This window comes from Vitis riparia, chromosome 12 (assembly GCF_004353265.1).
Source record: "Vitis riparia cultivar Riparia Gloire de Montpellier isolate 1030 chromosome 12, EGFV_Vit.rip_1.0, whole genome shotgun sequence".
In the NCBI taxonomy this organism is placed as follows: Eukaryota; Viridiplantae; Streptophyta; class Magnoliopsida; order Vitales; family Vitaceae; genus Vitis; species Vitis riparia.
The window spans coordinates 15,579,827-15,598,719 of NC_048442.1; the positions used below are offsets into that span (position 1 = coordinate 15,579,827).

The 18,893-nt window shown below is 31.4% G+C and overlaps 1 protein-coding gene across 4 annotated transcripts; it reads right to left on the minus strand.

The window, feature by feature from the left end:
* Window positions 1–1,785: 1,785 nt before the first annotated feature.
* LOC117926885 (diacylglycerol kinase 5) lies at window positions 1,786–12,788 on the minus strand. Of its 4 annotated transcripts, none has more exons than XM_034846188.1 (13): window positions 12,603–12,788; window positions 9,426–9,622; window positions 9,177–9,299; window positions 8,949–9,077; window positions 8,325–8,410; window positions 7,237–7,363; window positions 6,592–6,640; window positions 5,864–5,946; window positions 4,629–4,696; window positions 3,643–3,720; window positions 3,450–3,537; window positions 3,130–3,246; window positions 1,786–2,386 (listed from the first exon to the last, which is right to left on the minus strand). In XM_034846188.1, exons 2-13 carry the CDS (start codon window positions 9,618–9,620, stop codon window positions 2,072–2,074), a joined length of 1,458 nt encoding a protein of 485 aa, XP_034702079.1. In that variant the 5' UTR covers window positions 9,621–9,622; window positions 12,603–12,788; the 3' UTR covers window positions 1,786–2,071. The 4 variants fall into 4 exon arrangements, with proteins under 4 accessions (XP_034702079.1, XP_034702077.1, XP_034702078.1 ...); XM_034846186.1 differs by having other exon boundaries at window positions 9,426–9,626; XM_034846187.1 differs by lacking the exon at window positions 12,603–12,788 and adding an exon at window positions 10,726–10,972.
* Between the last annotated feature and the right edge of the window lie 6,105 nt (window positions 12,789–18,893).

An 18,893-nucleotide genomic window follows, 5' to 3' on the forward strand; every position in this document is an offset into this window, starting at 1 on the left:
CATTTTTATTTAATTTAGAATTTTTGAAAAAAATTATTGAAAAAAAATTATTTAACTTAATTTTATAAAATATTTTATATGTGTTCTTAAAGAGTATATTTGTCCGTTACTATTTCATATCCTTAAACTCAATTTAAAGAGTTATATGAACATTTTGTTAATTTGGGGGCCCATCTACCCCTAAAACATAATTCTACCTAAAAAAAATACTTGGACGTTACAACTTTGATACCAGGAATATTAGGGAAACTTGATTATTGTAATTGCTTGGATATTCTTTTTCAGTATCTAAGATTTTTTTATTTTTAAATTCTAGATCCTTTGGATATGTTTCAGGAGTGAAAAAAAAAAAAAAAAAACAAAGCTTGTGTTTGGTTTTGTCATCAAAATGATTTATCAACTTTAAATATGATTTTTTTTTTCACATTTTTTTCACATTTTCTTTTTCTTTTTTCCTCTTGTATTTTCCCTCAAGTTTTCCTAGGACGAAATAGAGCCTTTGACTACTTAGGAATTCAATAATTACTATATCTATTCCCGAGTCTCCTCAGGGCCCGATCGTTAACTTCAAGACCTCGTGGGATTAGTCGAGGTGCGCGTAAGCTGACCCAGACATCCACGGTTATAAATAATAATAATAATTACTATATCTATTCTCTCTAAAAAAGGAATAGGTCGGGGTATTAAAATTTAAGATTATGTGATGATTGACTAGATTCCATGATTATGAACTTTAACCATTTCTAGAATAGATTGGAATAGAGTTATATACCTTCTCATGTTCACTTAGGATCGGATCGATCATCGAAACGAAAAAGTTATCGATTCACGGTTCATTGGTTGGAGTAATGGTTGAATCGGTTATGTCATAAATATGTATTTTATATATTATTAAAATTAAAAATATTTATAAAAAGTTTTAAATATATAAAACATTAAAAATCAATAATATTTATTTTTTTCATCTTTAATATTATCAATTTAATATACATAAATGTATTCATATTTTAAAATTTTGTTAAATAAAATATATATAATATTTAAATTTGAAGATAGTTATTGAAAGTTATTTAATTTACTTATATATATATATATTTAAAAGTTCTATATCTTATTATTTAATTCATAAATTGTAAAAATTATTATATTTTTTTATTTGTATTATTTACACTTTTATTATTATAAAAATATTATTGTTATATAATTTATTGTTGTGTGAAATGTTAAAAAAAATACTTTGGTAGTGCAGTGGTGCCTCCTATGCCCTTTGAATTGGAGGTCTTCGGTTCAAAACCACACGGTGGTTTTTTTTGCTTCAGAAAAAATCTCATCTCTACCTCCCACCAAGCCCACATCTAAAGGAGATAGGAAATGGCTTTATGTTGCACATTAACCCTTCTTGTAAGCAAAAGCAAATGACCCATCTGATAGCCCAGCTCCACAACAAGGCCCAAGCTCGTTATGGCCCATTAAGACAAGAATGGATCCAAGTTGGAACCGGTGGCCTGATTTGCTGAGTTAGCGGTTTGACCGTTGGGCTGACCGGTTTAACAGCAATTCGATGGCAATCCGGATTGGATCAAACCCTGATGAATGGTTGAACCAGCTGGTCTGATTTTTAAAACATTAATATAAACACATTTATATATATATATGAATCTCTACATTATCACACTCCATTTAGGATTTGGAATGGCCCTAGTTGGGTCTCCTTTTTATGCATCACTCGTTATTTTGGGACCCTGTCTGATACATAATTGCTTATAAAACACACATTCTCCACCCTGAAGAAAACAACGTAAAATCCGTGTTGCAACTTATAATTCAGTATAGATCTTCAATTTGTTCATACAAGCCACAACTTATTCCAAATTAATGCCACCAGAAAAGAAAGAAAAAAAGAAGATGCGAGTAGGAAGCATGGGTTGCCACTTGCCACCATGCTTCAATTAACAACAGTTACTGGCAAATGAGTAAGCCAGCGATAGAAGATTCAAATAGAATAGAAACTTCGGACAAATGATAAATGGAGAAATCTATATATAAGACACAGGGACATTTTGAGGGGGTCTTAACTGAGATGAGAAATGTCAACATCATCCGGGATCCTGAAGGTTTCCGCTGCACCAAACTTCTTCCACTCTTCCCCTTCTTCTTCGTTACTATCCGGCTCCTCAGTTTCGGGAGCAGGCGGTGAGGTGGGATCTTCGCAGCTTTTTGATTTGCAGTTCTCGGTGGCTAGCATCTTAACCTGGCCAAGGTGAGAGATTTCTACCATAACAGTATCATCATCGTCTGGCAGAGGTTGTTTCCATGGTTCTCCATCGATCCTCATGAAAGTATGGTCAGCGGAACCCTTGTGAAACTCAAAGCGGATGCGGTGCGCCTGAAAAGACAATACCAGTAATTGATTCAGTCTCATTGCTGAAGCATAGTCCAATTTCCAATTCAAGGTTATGCAACTCTTGGAAAATTTAAGAGAAACCTTTGGGTTAAATATGAGGAAAAAACAATAGATTGAAAAAGTGAAAGTAAAGAAAAGTTAAGGAAAATGAAAAATAGGTTTATAGTTAATAAATTAGTTTTATATATATTTTTAAATTTATTTAATTTATTTTCCTCTATAATATATAAAGGTTAAATAATTTTGAAAATTAATTATATTTGATTTTTTTGTTCTTTTAATAGTAAAACCATATATAAAAAAATCATTTTTTTTAATATTTTTTTTTCTTAATATTTCTCGGAACTAAATATAGTGTCAACTTCTATTACTAAAAATAGTTTTATGTAGTTTATTAAAAAAGAAAACAACTTAAAAGGCACTTTTGCCAAATTTTTGAGTGAAAACAACCTTTAAGAATTAGTTCTAAGAGCATTCTTTTTTTGGGTGTTTATTATAGAGTATTCTGGAAAAAAAAAAAATGAAACTATGAAAATGTTCTGAGAATTTTCGAATCATACATAAATGAGTCACTTTTATCATTGAGAATAAGTTGAGAAAATTGTTTTGTACATTTAAGTTTCAAATAAAATTGTGTTTTAAAACAATAAGGAATTATTCTAAAATTTGAGAATAGTGTATTTGAAAACGTTACCACAAAAGGCCATTACAGTTTGGTTCCTTACCTGTGCTAGACGAGTACCATGTCCTTTCGGAGCAAGCAAAACAAGTCCATGCCATGCGTCTCTAAAACCAACAACCTCAATGAGGCGATCATCAACAAATGGTGCTGTCAGATCTCTCTGCAGGTCATATTTCACAAAGGTATCCTCTAGTTAGATGCGAATCGTATTAAGGATTTCCAGGAAATTAATTTATGTTAGCGATAATAACATCTAGACTCGAGACGTGTTTGACAAGTTCATAAACTTTTGAAAGAAACAGTTTTTCTAGAATTTATTATAAAAATATACTATATTTATAATAATGAAATATGGAAACTAACATCGCGTCGTCTCCTTGCGTTTGGTGTTCCCCAAGGATTAAATCCACCGGAAAAGCTGGGCAAGTTCAGACACACAATTGACCGGATGCTGTATATTGAAAAGGAGAAAGGGTTAGAAAAGTCAAACATCGAGAGTTATTTGTGAAGGAGTTGTCAATTGAATACGAGTGAAAAATAAATAAATTTAATTGACCTGTTTGATATTTTGAGCTCTTCCCATTGACCACCAACCTTCTTCATGACTTTTATCTTTGCAACCTGAGCTATGTTCCTGTATTCAATTCAAACTATTTTCGCTAAATGTACAACAAAAACGAAAAAAAGGTAGAAAAAACTAAAAGAATTTTAGTATGATATATATATATATATATATATATTACTTTAAGAAACAAGAAAACTTCGAATTGCTACCAAAGAGATCAAATGCCAATGGAAGTCTCTTAAGGTTAAGACACCGATTAGATAATAGAAAAAGTTTAGATGGAAAGTAAGCATTTAACAATATTCAATGCCGTAATGCAAAGCAACATTGAAACAGGAATGACAGAGTGGGATAGCGTAAAAGCAAGTAAAAAGACATCTATAGGGAATCATGTGAGATATGTCGCATTCCAGTTTTTCATCAAAAACCTGGCAAATGTCATAAGGGTATTGAACTGGTTATGGAGGATGCGATAAATATTTTTATGTTTGACCACCAAAAATTTAACAAATTTTGTTCAGCATAAACAGATGAGCAGCTGGTGGTGAAAAATAAAAACATGCTGAGATATGACTACTCAGAGACCAGCCAGAATTACTTGCAACAAAAAGCAACCAACACAAACTCAATAATGTACTGCGATAATTGCAATATGAGTAAGACAAGCTATTGCACATCTGAATTGTAGAAGTCACGAGGATGCCTACTAAATAATGTAGCTATACTAAAGAAGGTGGAGAACATAAAATTGTACAGATTTTTCAAGGGAGATTGATAAATGATACTAAAGACAGATAGTGAAGTTGCAACTTGCAACTGCAAATAATTATGAATTCATAATCGCCTATTTTGAAGAAGTTGAAAACAAAATCCTAAACTGAGACACCTTAATCATACTATCCAGCAGCTGGAACAGAAAGGAAGAACAAGAAGGTCACAATAACTCAGTGTTTAATGGGCAATCACTGTATACTCACTTGGAAGCAGGATGAAAAAGTGAAGCAGCAAACCATCCTTGTGTGCAACCAAGCCTAGCATAAGTACCCTGGAGAAAGCAGAAGCAATAAGTGACAATTTTCATTATAAGGACAAAAATCAGCGCTCAAAGTAGGATCCAGTTAAAAACGAGCAGAATTATCGTTGTATAACAGAAGCATAAGCATATGGACATTCAGCTGAATAAATAAATTTGTAGAAAAATAAAAGAACAAATTTATATGCCTGCAGAAACGTTATGAGGGATCATTAACTCATCTTTATGAAGAACAACAGTACAAGTTTTCTGCTTAAAAACGTGTTTACATGGCTTGATGCATGTAATCTATTCATACACATTTCTTTAAGTCTGGCTATGGGAATCCAGCAAGAATGGAAGTAAAAAACTCCATTTGAAGAATCAGAGTCACTAATTTAGCTTTCCAAATTTAACCATTGGTCTGCACTTTAGATATTGTTTTTATTTTATCAGAAACAAAGATAAGTTTTTATTTATAAAAGAACGAGAGAAGGATGAAGGGTCCTTCTCACAGAATGCAAAATCTGATCAAAGTAAGAGTTTACTCCTCTACTATGAATTACAAACTGTAAGCCAACTTAGTTGAATAACATTAAGTGGACCACAGATATTGTTAAGTGCTGTGCTCCAGATATTGTTAAGCACTGAGAAATTTAATATTACAGGTTAAAATGGGCATTCAGCTGAAGAAGTCCGTGCCACAGATAAAATGAAGCATGGAGACATTTAATACCGCTGTTTAAGATGGGTATTCAGATAAACTTCTTTAGCTGGCAAAAAAAATTAGGAGGATAAAACACCTTATTTATTTATTTTTGCATGATTAGCCACATTGCCAAGTTTACATGAATGGAACACGTGCCTTCAATACTGTCATCATCATATCTAAATGGGAACTTACTCAACTTCTCATCCCAACTTTATTTGCATAAAAAATCTTCTGTTCTGTTTCAAAAGGTTGCTATATTTTGCAAGGTTCTCAACATTTTGTTTGAATTGAGGTCTGACTGTAACTAAGATACAATATTGACTGGATTAATGGGATATAATGAGTTAGTTCACCTGAAATCAAGTTTACCATAAATCTCAAAATGTACAAATGTCATAATGAAAATTCACCAGCAAAACAATGATAATGTTCTGATCATTATACTAGATGTTTTTCATGCATTTCAAACAATGCACAAAATAACGTACCTGATTAACTAGCTGATTTGTAAATTTTTCAGGATGCAGTTTTCGTTCAGTGTGAAATGCATATGATACTTGAGCATCCATGCCTGTAGATAACAAAATATAATTGGATCTTACACATTGAGGTAAAATACGATTTTCCAAGAGTGCAACATCTCTAGAATATATAAATAATTAAACTAATATATAGAAAAAGGAACAGAGGTTTAATGTTCCTATTTTGTTTTTCAATATAATTGCAACTGAAATACTGCATCAAGATAATGCACAAAACAAGTATGCTAATAGGAATTTCCAGGACCTCATGCATGACATTAACTAGAGAAACCTAAAATCTGTAATGGAAACTAAAAAATCTGTTATTACCATTGTTAAGAGTCTCTCACCCATGACCGATCAAGAGAGACCTTATGACCAAACACTCAACACATAGCTCCCAATTTTAGTCATGGTTAAGTGTGAACCACAGTTTCTGTTCTATTATTCATTTATCTTGAAAAATGAGCTACTGATTGAACCTTAACACAAAAAGGAGATTAGAAAAGACTTTCAGTTTTATTACCCTAGAGGAAACAGAAAATCTAAACAAAAAGAAATTTTACAATTCAAAAATTATAATACTTGCAATATGTTTCACAATGCAACCATAAACAAAGAAAATTTCTGGAAAAGAATTAATAAACTACATAAAGTAAAAGTGGTAAAATATCATCCAAAGGGAGCATTCTTACCCATGCTGAAGTAGTTCCAGAATCCCCCACGAAATGTATGGTAACCCTCCTGCAGAGCAATGACACATTTCCCCATAAGAAAGGAGAGCCATTTATATATATTTTTTTTATAGCCATCCAATACTTAATTCTTCTATTTATTTAACTTTTTCACAATTCTTTATTACTTCTTGGAAACTTTGGTTTGGAATGAGTCTTGGCAAATAACACTTAAAATTGAAATTAAGATTTAGATGGGTTGTTCTTTTTGGCCCATGAGCTGCCATGAAGGTTTTATTTTGATACTTTAGAAGTGGTTATGCCTTTCATCAATAGATAACAGAAGAAAACCCAGAAGTATAAGATCTTTTGGCATTTTCCATGTATCATATCTCTATGAAAGCAGGAACAAAAAGAAAACAGATTGTAAGCCATAAGTGAATGAACAAGAAGACAATGGAAGCTATCCATGATGACAATCATGAAGTTCAAACAAAAAGAAGTTAGAATTTAGGAGAGAACGTCAGAAGCAGATTGTAAGCTCAAGAAAACAGTAATGTCTTTATAATCTTGTGTTTGTGCTTTTTTTAACATTCTTGTTTCTTGATTTATTAGTAGCAAAAGTATGTCTTGGAAATAACATAAAGCAAGCAGGGAACTGGTTACCATGTTCAGTGAGTCTGTTTCAGAAACACGATGAAATGCATGCAAAGAATGCGGCAATTCAAGGGGTGCAATCGGATCACAAGAACCTTCCTTAGGAGGAGCTTTCATCCTCATGAGAAAATGCCAGCTGCATTATAATAAACAATGTCAACAACCAATAATAATATAGGAAAATGAAAACAAAAAAGGAAAAAGAATGTGATGGCTAGACGAATTAAGCATTTGCCATTACATTTCCATTTATCTTAGACCTAAACAAAATCATATCCAAATGTATATCCCCAAGGACTCAAGAATGACCCATGACAAGTACTTATAATGAATACCATAGTTACAAATTCCAAATTCAGGATTTAGGCAGTGGAGCTGCAAAATGGAAAAGAAAAATTAAATTTGGGATTACTAAAGAGAGCATCATGATGTCAAGCATATAATGGGCATGACAATATTTTAAAACTAAAATGGGGCAAAATTGATGTCCTTATCTCAAAATATTGTGAAAAATTAGTAAATTGTTGCACACTCATCATCTTTGTCAAAGTGTTGGTTGGTTTGACATAAATTGTTGGTCTATAACATAGTAGAAGCTTTTTGGTTAATTGGTAATCAACATGGTATTAGAGCTTTGGCTTAGGGAGGTTCCGACTTCAAACCTTAATTTGTTCCTCAATTTATATTCAACCCCCATGCAAAAGGAGGCCATAACTGAGGTGGCATGTTAAGTATTAAACTGGTTTAATAAGCATTATCAGTCCATTAGCTAACAATTTAAGCATCTAGGTTAATTGCTAGTTCTAAGAGTATTCATGTGTAATTTTCAAGTCATAAAATTATATAAAACACTTTCATTCAGACAATGTAAGGAGAAGAAAGAAAAAAAAAACATAGGAATAAGCCACTAAATCTACAATCAGACAACACTGTCCAGCAATCTACCATGAACAATGAAGTGAAGGCTCTGCAAAGTATGTTCTTCATTTTACATGGACTGAATTTCATGGTTTGAAATATTACCAAAACCATACCATACCATTGATGTATTTTCATAGAAACTCAAAAAGAGAGAGGGAGCATGAGAAATGTATAACCTGTCAATTTTCATTTCTTTTGCCTTTTTTACTTCACCCAAGAAAGACTCCACAGAACGAGAATCTGTTCCAGGATTCTTCTTTCCCTGCAAATCAGAAAATCGCATGTCACACCTAACTTTCAAATTGCCAATGGTCAGCATAACCCAAGATGTCTTACAAAATTATTCTTCATAATACCATTATATCCAATAAATACTCAGCGGGCAGTCAAAGTTGATCAAGAATTGAAGCAAGTTCAAAGAGTTAAAAACCCATATCAAGCATATGCTGTCTTACATAAATCACAACGCACTGAAAGCGGGTGCTGAAGAAGTGTCTCTAGATGAAAATTATGAAAGAACAATATGATATTTAAAAAACAAAATCTGGATCTCAGGGAGTGCATTCACAATGTTAAGGAGGTATTTCATGACTTCCGTATATGTTCTTTTGAAGATGCTTAATAGGACAAAAGAAAAAAAATAAGGAAACAAATATTTACGTGAAGGAACATGAGCAAATTTATAATTGCCTGCTTGATAAACAACAAATTGTGCTTCAAGAATTAGAGAGTTCAACATATACTGAATTTCAAGGTACTTTCAAATCATAAAGCCACTATCAAGAGAAACTGTTTCTCACCCAACCAAATGAAAAAGGAAGGTTGTTTCCTGTTCCCAATGGCACTGTAGCAATTGGTGGTGGCTGGGATAATTTGAGATCAGAAACAACTCCAAGAAGCCAACCAGCTGTTCCATCCCCACCTGCGACCTAGTGGACAAATGGCATGAGAGAAAATTAGATATTGTGATCATATAATATATGTGAATATATAGGAAAGCATAGCTTAGAAGTAATAATCCAACTCACAATTATTCTCAATCTCTCCTGAATTTTAAAAGCAAAATCATCTTCACTGTGCTTGAGCTTTTCTAAATTGACATAGATTCTGCTTAGTGACTTATCAGGAGCCTCTTGATTCACATCAAACACCTGCAATTAGTTACTTTAAAGTAAGGCCATGACAAACTAGGTGCATCCAGAACTGTGGAATTTAGTTAATCCTGCATTTCCATCCTTAACATGTACATGAACCACATCATGGAATGTCCAAGATACCTGTTTTTCATTGAGAAGAGAACGATATGTTATAAGAAGATCCCCACCCAGCTGGCCACCGCTTTTGGAGTTGATGAACACTATCACTGGACACTCGGGTACATAAGAAACAGCCTCAACCTCCGATTCTGGAACAAGAATATAATCAGGGATGCGGAAATCCTTCAAGTCGAACTCCGAATTAGAATTTGCCATTACTGCCTTCAAAATGCAGCATACATCAGTTGCAGATCAAGTAATGGTTAATGAGAATTCAATTATTGGAAACCTGACAAATATATATATATATATATATATATATATATAGATATGTGCAACCAGATTCATAGTGATTGGCATACAAACAACAAAAATTTGTGTTAATTAAAGTAAAGTACCAACTTGCCATGATGCTGCAACGGAAAACATTATTAATGGACTTAGAAAACCATGAGAAAATAAAATCATTCATTTTCAGTTTACACAGCAGTCAATTAAACAAGTCCACCATCAGAAATGGTGTAATCACAAAATTGATAGGAAAAAAACCATTTATTCACATTCTAAATTGAGCCTTCTTACACATAAGCATGAAGAAAAACAAATGAACTCATTTTAAAATTATAAGTTGCTAACACCAAAGTAAGCCAACTTCAAATTCTATATGACATAAACAAAATAGAATTTCATGAGGTTTTCAAAGGCATGTTTCTTTAAAAGTCATAAAAAAAGACCATTTAAATATTAAAGGCAACCAAGTAAGCATCCTCCATCACATATAATCTAGGGATAACCGATGAAAAGGGATAAAATCAACTTGAAATTGTAAATCTAACCTCCCACTTTTGTTCAACCAAAAAATACCCTTTTGAACAAGAATACCCTCACTTTTTTCTTGTAAAAATAACATTTTCTTTTAAAACACATGTAAATAATATAAATAATGGAAATATTGAAAGGTATTTATGTCAAAAATGGTCCTCTTATGAAATGGGAGTGGTTTTCTAAACTTGGGATTTTTCATCCCTTTTAATCAATTAATCCTATAATCTACTTGTTAGCATTCCCAACTGCCATTCAGGAATCAGTTTATAGCCCGTTTAAGGAGCTTAAAAAATAACGACCAAATATCGAAAAAAATAAGCATAAGTCTGCATGATTAAGCAAACCAACTTCTTAACCAGAAAACCCCAATCAAAAGCAGCCAAACAAGACCCGAGATCTTGTGCCACAATCTGAGATCAGAACTTGAATTTCCACAACAAAATTCGCAAACCCAAAACAAGAACATGTGAAGAATTCCTCTAAGGACAGGATTTACCTGAAGAAGAATTCCCAGAAAGTTCGAAATTCCGAACACCCAACACCAGTTGGACAGAGCAAATAAAAGAAAGCCAAGAAGAACACACGGATTCACAGAAAAACAATTGAAACGAAGGAAGCGGAGAAATACGCGGATGTATTGACCAGAAATGATGTGAATTTAAATGAATATATATAGAGAAACAAAGATTGAGGAAATGATTTGGCTTCTATCACATGCCTGCGCTGCCCGGATCCTTCCCTCCAAGAAGTGGAAGATTCATCCTATCCTTTTATATTAGTCAGCGGTTTGTAACATAAGACCCAATGACATGTTTACATCTCAGCAATGAATGAGGGGGAATCACCAATATACCCCACCATTTTCATAAATTGTCTTAGATACTCCCTCCAAATTATTACTTAAATTCGTATTTCATTTTTCATCCTCATTTATTGTTTTTTTTTCGTGAACAACTCATTTTTTGTTTATATAGTTGGAAAATAAATGTTTTATACTTGTATTTATAGTGCTTTATTCTACTTATTTTCTTGGTCATTCACCTTTCTGTTTATGACAGGTAATACAGCTATTCAATTCACTGTTTTCCTATTTAATCAAACGAGTGTGAATGGGTTCAAATGAGATACTAATTAGAGGAGAGAGAAACGAAATGATATAAAGTGATGATTAATTTGAGAAGTTAAAGCCATTCAGGTAAAGAGAATATAAAACAATGGAATTTTTGAAAGGTTATGATTGACATTAACTTAAAGTTATGATTGATATTAACTTAATCTTAGATTACTAAATGCTCAAAGGGGAAAATGCATTACTAGCTTTCTACTTAGTATAAAGCATCACATGACATATTTAGTATTAAGACCATATGTAATTTACTTTCTCCATAGATATTCATACTATTCTTTCAATAAGTACCATACGTGATATTAATGTATCCACTTAATTTAAGTACTTTCTCTAAATTATTTTAGAATATAAATACGTCAGTGCTTAAAAGCCTCTAAGATATTAATTATTAACCACTATACTATATGATAATGGAATATGACAACGTGGAACGCAATATAATAATGTCATATCGCCCCTATCGACGTTATGTCGTTATGAAATAGACACCGCGTTTGTATTTGGTGGACCTGCTCCATAAGAGAAAATCTGACCTTCAACCGATGAGAAATCTGGGTGTCACATGGACCACCGGCTAAATTAGTGCTCCATCACGCACGCTCCACGAAGCGTGACGGTTTGAATGCCAAAAGCGTGGACAAGGCGGAAAAGGTTGCTTTTGGTTGCCGAGAAAGTGCAACGATGAAGAAAAAAAAGTCAGAATTTAAAATCTCTCTCCTCTTTTCTTCAGGATTAAGAAAACAAAAAATCGTAAAATCAATAGACAGCCTGGAAAATAACGGTTTTGGCCGGCGGAGAGTGAAAAGGAACGACACAAAAGGAAAAAAGGGAAATCGAAATTTAAATATCTCGGTTCATTCTTTCTCTAATCAGAACCAAGGAAAACAAAATACAGAGTAAAATCAAACAAGCATAGTGCATCTACTGAACTCAATTGAATCGAGATCGCAATTTTTATGGAAAATCTAGGCTTGTTTGGAAGGGAAAAGTGACAAAAACGAAAAATAAATAATTCAAAACTAACTTTTTCAGAAGATACTAAAATATTACTTTTCAAAAACAAACATATTTATTTACTTCAATATAAAAAACGAAAATGCAGCTGAAAGCATTGTTTTATTCAGCGACGAACAAGCTCTTCTTCGATCAGTACTTCATCACAATCCTTAGCATGGTGCAATGAACAAATAAACATACGGATTAAACGAGGAAAGAAAATTAAAGTGAAAGTGATGGTTGTTTACCTGGAAAACGATTTCTGAGGAGAATACAAGAAGGTAGATCAGATGCGAATTGTGTGGAGCTGGTGAAGTGAATCCGGATCCAGATATAGAGGAAGAGGATCAGACGAAGACGATGGCGAATTGGGAGAGGAAATTGCTTGGATATTTCCAATTGTCTGGATATTTCCAATTGTCCTGTGGTGTGAAGTGACGATCTGAGCAAATGATTCCCTCAAGGAACGGAGATTCAAACTGGATTCGTCGTTCGCTGGGCCCTCATAGACTTGGGCTACCTCATTGTGACTCGTTTGGATTTTTGAAAATTGAAAAAAAAAAAACGTTTTAATTTAACAAAACATTTTAAAAGTCACACTTCCATATTAAATCATTTTCTAATTTACCTCGCTTTACCGATGATTAAATATGAAATAAGTAATCTTCATGATTAATCCAACAATGGATTTTGTTCTTTTGCATTTCAATCCAAAGAAATTATTTTATTTTTTATTTTTTATTTAAGGAACATAAAAAGAAAAAAAAGAAAAAAGAAAAAAAAAGGGGAGAAGCGTGAAGGGGAAATGTGGGTTCAAATAGAAAACCTTGGGCCCTGATATACTGGGCTTTTTCTTTTTGTTTGAATTTCAGAATGTGGAAAGTTTAGTCATTTGGGCTGAATTCAGCCCATATTGGGTGGGCAGTGGTCACCTGGCCCAACCAGGCAGCGTTATTGAATTGAAAATACCTTCAAGTAGAGAGAACCTGTTAAAGATTTAACACGTTGTTGGTACATAAAATCCAGCTGAATATGAAAAATGCCCATTTATTAAAAAATTGAATATTAAATAACTATTACTAAGATTTCATTCCGATGGCCCAGTCCAAAAAATATGTGGCATAATCCAGAAATATTTTGGTGTCATGAAGGAGAATTTTGGCATTTTAGGATCCTTGTAAGGCTCCCTCTAAGATAAATTTTTGTTTTTGTTTTTTAATTAAAATCTAAAATCAAAGTCATAATTTTAAAGGGACAATAATAATATTGCAAAAAATTTATTAAATATGAAATTATTTCTGTTACAAGCCATCCATTCCATTGTTTCCAGGAATTTGCCAAGGATTGTAGAATCATAGCCAATCATTTTTTTCCTTTTTTGTTTGCCATTGTTTTTATTTTTTGCCTTTGTCTTTTTTCTGGATTAATTGGCTGAGGAATTAGTCAAGGCCATTAAAATACTTATTTGACAATATTTCATTTTCCTTTGATGGCCCGACCCAAAAATAAATCCAGCCTGAGTACTTTGGCATTTCCTAGGAATTTATTAGGGATACCCTTTTGTCTTGCATTTACTAAGAAGAATCAAAATCATAATTTCAAAAGAAAAACTTTAATATTGTGAAAGTTTCTTTAATGTAACAATTACTTTCTGCATGGTATAAAAAAGGGGGCTTTCTTCTGTCATTTTTGTTCGCCAACTTGAATTGATTAACAAAAGCCACATTGTCTTCATTTATGAATGATTTAGGTTTGGGTCCTCTTCATTATAATGAGTTGTTGCCTCTTTTCTTTTTATAAGATAATGTTAATTTTATCATTAATATCTTCGCCCACATGCTTCTTGCTAAAGGTTTAAACATGTATTGTTATTATTGTTAGGATTGAGCTAATCCAAATTCGGTAGACACCCATGAGAGGGGTGAATTGCGTGTTGGTGTCTTTTTGTAAACTTTATAATTATGAATGGGAAATATATTTCAACATATTCATTATTAAGATTATGCTAATCTAACTTCATTAGACACGCAAGAGAGGGGTGAATTGTGTGTTGGTATCTTTTTGTAAACTTTACAATTATGAATGAGAAATATATTTTAGTATGTTCATTATTAGGATTATGCTAATCCAACCTAGATAAACGTCCAAAAGGGGATGAATTGGGTGTTGGTCTCTTTTTATAAATTATACAAATATTAATGCAAAAGATAATTTAAACAGTAATAAAATAAATCATAATAAAAAAACAATTGCTTAAAGTAAATAAATGAGTAGAAAGAATGGAAAATCAAAATTTTTATAATGGTTTAATACAATTTGGATTATGTCTATTCTCCTCAAATGTCAACCAAAATGAGGGTTTCCCTGGATTTAAAGTGTCAATCTAAGCTTTCAACTTTATACTTGGATTACGGTTCCAAAGGAGCCTTTACAATAAGACTTTTAAAGATAAGGTTTGTATCATGGTCCCAAAGTATCCTCTCAATAGATATTCCCCTCTTGAGCTCCCTAAGTGATCATATACTTGGCAATACCTTGCGAGGTTTTCCTAGTGAATGGAAAGAATGATCATTGTATACAATTTGGACTCAAAGTCTAAAAAATTGGATACTTATGCTTAAATCTCTTTGACCTCATACCATTTTTAAAATCTTTTTAAGCATGAAATATATAAATCAAATGTGGTTTTCAAATGGAAAATACCTCACCTAACTTTTTAAATGATTTAAAATAATTAGATTTTAATTATTAAAACAAAGATTAACCAAATCTTGGTTTAACAATTATAAAATATGATATACATAATGAACTAAATAAAAATGTTAACATGCATGCCCAAATAACTCTTTTGGTTTCTTCTTTACATCTATCTTTTTATCAAAATTCCTTCATTAAACACACTCATTATGCTCAAGAAAATCTTGAATATGAAGGTGTCTCAATTGAACTACAAAAACTTTAATTGAATAAAAAACCTAATCCATGTTGAGAACATCAGTATGTTTGTTTGCCTAGAGTATGCCCATATAGACTTAGATTCTCGTTGAACAAATAAAAAATCAACCCAAATAGACTCTTTGTGGACCCTGCATTTTGCTCGATGCATTCCCACTCGATGACGAAACTCGCTTTTTATTTTATTTGATGAAATTTTGATTTCTAGAAAAAGATTTGGAGTCGCCACTTATTTTTATTTTATTTTTTTTTAGGGAAAAACCAAGTAAGAAAGAAAACCCTAAGTGTGAATTCGGAATGAAAAAAAACGGGTCTGTGAAAAACTAAGTCTAGGTCTGAGGGTCAGGTTACTTATTGGGAAGGTACCGTGGTGAGCCGTAGCACCCCTCTAAGCCCGCATACATACGACATCTACTAAACGAATTGAGAAAATTGTGGCAATTAATTAATTAATTATGGATACTAAGAAAAATAATCAATATACAAGTCATGGTGAGAATTAATATGTACAAAGACAATGATGAAATCTAATTACAAAAATACACAAAATAAATAATAAGAGAATTATTCAAAATGATTTAGTGAATTAAATAAATAAAAGATATTAAACAAAGTATTAAAGAAATTTCATAAGGTTTTATTAAAAATGATTTTGAATTAATGATTTTCATTTATTTACTTATAAAAAGAAACAATTTATTTTCTCAATTTTAATTGTATACAATTTTCAAAAAAAGCTATTTACACTTATTGTATCAAAAGAATTCATTACAAAATTTCAATTTGGGAACAAAAATTATTTTTTACTTGCTTTTACTAGAAAATAATGAATTTTTACAATTTTATTTACAAAAGTATTTAGATTCATTTTCATTTAAAAGAGTGATTTTTATAAATTATTTAAAATGACGTAACTTTATTTACAAAAGAATTTTTAATTAAAAGGAAAAAATAAAAAAAATAAAAATAAATAAATATATAAATAAATCATCTATTTCTAAAAATGACTTTTAAACCAATTTTAATTAAGTAAAAAGAATTTATTTAAAAAACATTTTTTTGGACGATTTTATTAAAAATTAATTTTTGGGACAACTTTATTTACAAAACAATATTTGGAAAATTTTTCTTAAACAAAGAAATTTTTGGACAAATATTATTTAAAAACAAATTTTCAAATTCCATTAAAAACATTTCTTTTGGATTTTTCTAAATGCATTTTTTTTAATTTTTATAAATAAAAAATAAAATAAAAACTTTCATTTATTAAAAACAATATTTTAAAATTGTTGTTTTATTAAAACACATTTACTGACTTCTTCCTCTCATTTAAACAAAATTTCTAGTTTGTTCGATGTTCAATTCTATATACACTCAATAAATATATGCAAACGAATATTTATACAAACTAATAAAAATAAAACCAAATAAAAAGTGAGAAATAAAATATGTACCCAAATAAACTTACAACAAGCTTCACGTGTCATCAATTCGTACTCAACCAATAAGATTACAGAGTGGGTCCATGCAAAAACAAGAATAACACAAATGTAAATATCCAGAGATGTATAAAATGCCAAACAAATATTCAAACCCAAATTCCAATTTCAAATTAGTCCCATAAATTTCGTCAATTAAGATAAGCTCAAATTACTATAGCTCTTAACCTAGAACATCCAAATTAATAGCCAAAGATACAAACACAATCAACCAAACCTAAAATTGGGTAAATTAAAATAAATTCTACTAGACCTAAATTTAATACTCCATAATTTAAGTCTAGTTTAATATATACCACAATTGTCCCATGCCCAAATTAAACAATTCAAATTGGTCAAGCCCATATCAAATATTCAAATAATCCAACAAATCCCACCCACATTATGGGCCCTAAAATCCACATCAATTAACAAGCCCACATAAAAAAAAATACATGGTCAAGGAAAATAATATTTCAAGCTCAATCCAATAAGCCCAAACAAATAACAACTTAACAATAGACCCAAGTCTAAATAAACAATATGCAATTGATATAATCTAAATATCCTCAAATTAATCACCAAATACAATATGCCTACAAACCTAAATTAAAAAATTTTAAATTAATTCACTAACAATAAATTAAATCAAATTATGTATTAATCTACCAACAACAAATAACCACAAATTTCATATTAATTCAATAATCCAAATTTCACAAACAATGGTTACTATTAAAATTAAAGAAAATAACAACAATAACAATAACAATAATAATAACAATAACAATGACAATAATAATAGCATAATAATAATAATAATAATAATAATAATAATAATAATAATAATAATAACAATAATAATAATAATCAAAACGGATGTGATGGGGAAGTGAGGGAATGAGGGAGTGAGAGAGAAAAAGAACGGGTCGCCGGCCGTAGTGGCTCGCTAGCGGCCACTGGACGGGGCTTGTCGGCGGTAGTGGGAGATTGGTGGGTTTGTTGGTTTTGAAAATAATGATAATCATAATAATAAAGATAAAAAAATAAAGTGAAAAAAAAATGGAAAATGATTGGAAGAAAATGAGATGAAAGGGAAGAATGAAGGATTCTGGTGCATTTGGAAGCTGGGTATGATGGAGGAGGAGAAAGAAAGAAAAAAAAATGGTGGGAAAAAAGATTGGAAGGAAAATGGGTAGGAGGAAAAGAAAAAAAAAAATGGGGGAAGAAGTGTGGGTTCTTGGCTGTCCAAAATGGGTGTTCAGGAAGGAAGAAAATAAAAGAAATAAAAAGGAAATTAGGGTTGTGAGGAGGAGAAAAAAAAAATAGAGGAGCCCGACCTCAGTAGCAGACTTGGGGGGAAGAAGAAGAAGGAGGCGGCAGAGAAAGGATGAAAAAAAAAAATCGCTGAGAGGAAGCCGAATAGAGATGGAAGAGGGAAGAGAAAAAAAAAAACGCAAGGGAGGGGGGGGGGGGGGGGGCGGCCAAGGAAATTTTTTTGGAGAAGAAAGAGAAGAATGAGAGGGAAAAAGGAAAGGAAAAGAAAATAAAATCAAAATAAAAAAAATAAAAAAGGGAGATATGAGAATGGTGGCCGATGGTGAAGTGAGAGAAGAAATGGGTGGGTGAGGGTTGGTGGAGGAGAAAGGAAGAGAGAGGAGAGAGAAAATAAAAATAAATAAAATAGAATATAATAATAATAATAATAATAATAATAATAATAATAATAATAATAATAATAATAATAATAATAATAGTAAATAAAATAAAATAAAAAATAAAAAATAAATAAAAAAAAATTAAAGGGTGAATGGGCCAAAAAATACATATAATCGGGATTTAAAATTTATTGACAAAATTGGACTCGAATTTAATGTAAAAATAAAATTGGGACAAATTTTGGGGTCTACACTCTTATTACTTTACGCAGACTTATACATGGTGCATTGCTTATACATAGCCAAATGGATTTATAATCCACTCAAAGTGTGTACCCTAATAGATTAAGAGTGTATTTGATAGTGATTTTGAAAAGTGTTTCTACTTTTTTTTAATATTTAATTTTTTTTGTTTTTCAAGTATTACAAAGACTAGAAACATTTCTTA

Coding starts and splice junctions, on each gene's coding strand:
- LOC117926885 (XM_034846188.1), bottom strand. CDS start 9,620: ATGGCAAATTCTAATTCGGAGTTCGACTTGAAGGATTTCCGCATCCCT. Junction 8,411..8,948: donor TTCCTTTTTCATTTGGTTGG/GTGAGAAACAGT, acceptor TCTGATTTGCAG/GGAAAGAAGAATCCTGGAAC. Junction 3,247..3,449: donor ACGCAAGGAGACGACGCGAT/GTTAGTTTCCAT, acceptor TATGACCTGCAG/AGAGATCTGACAGCACCATT.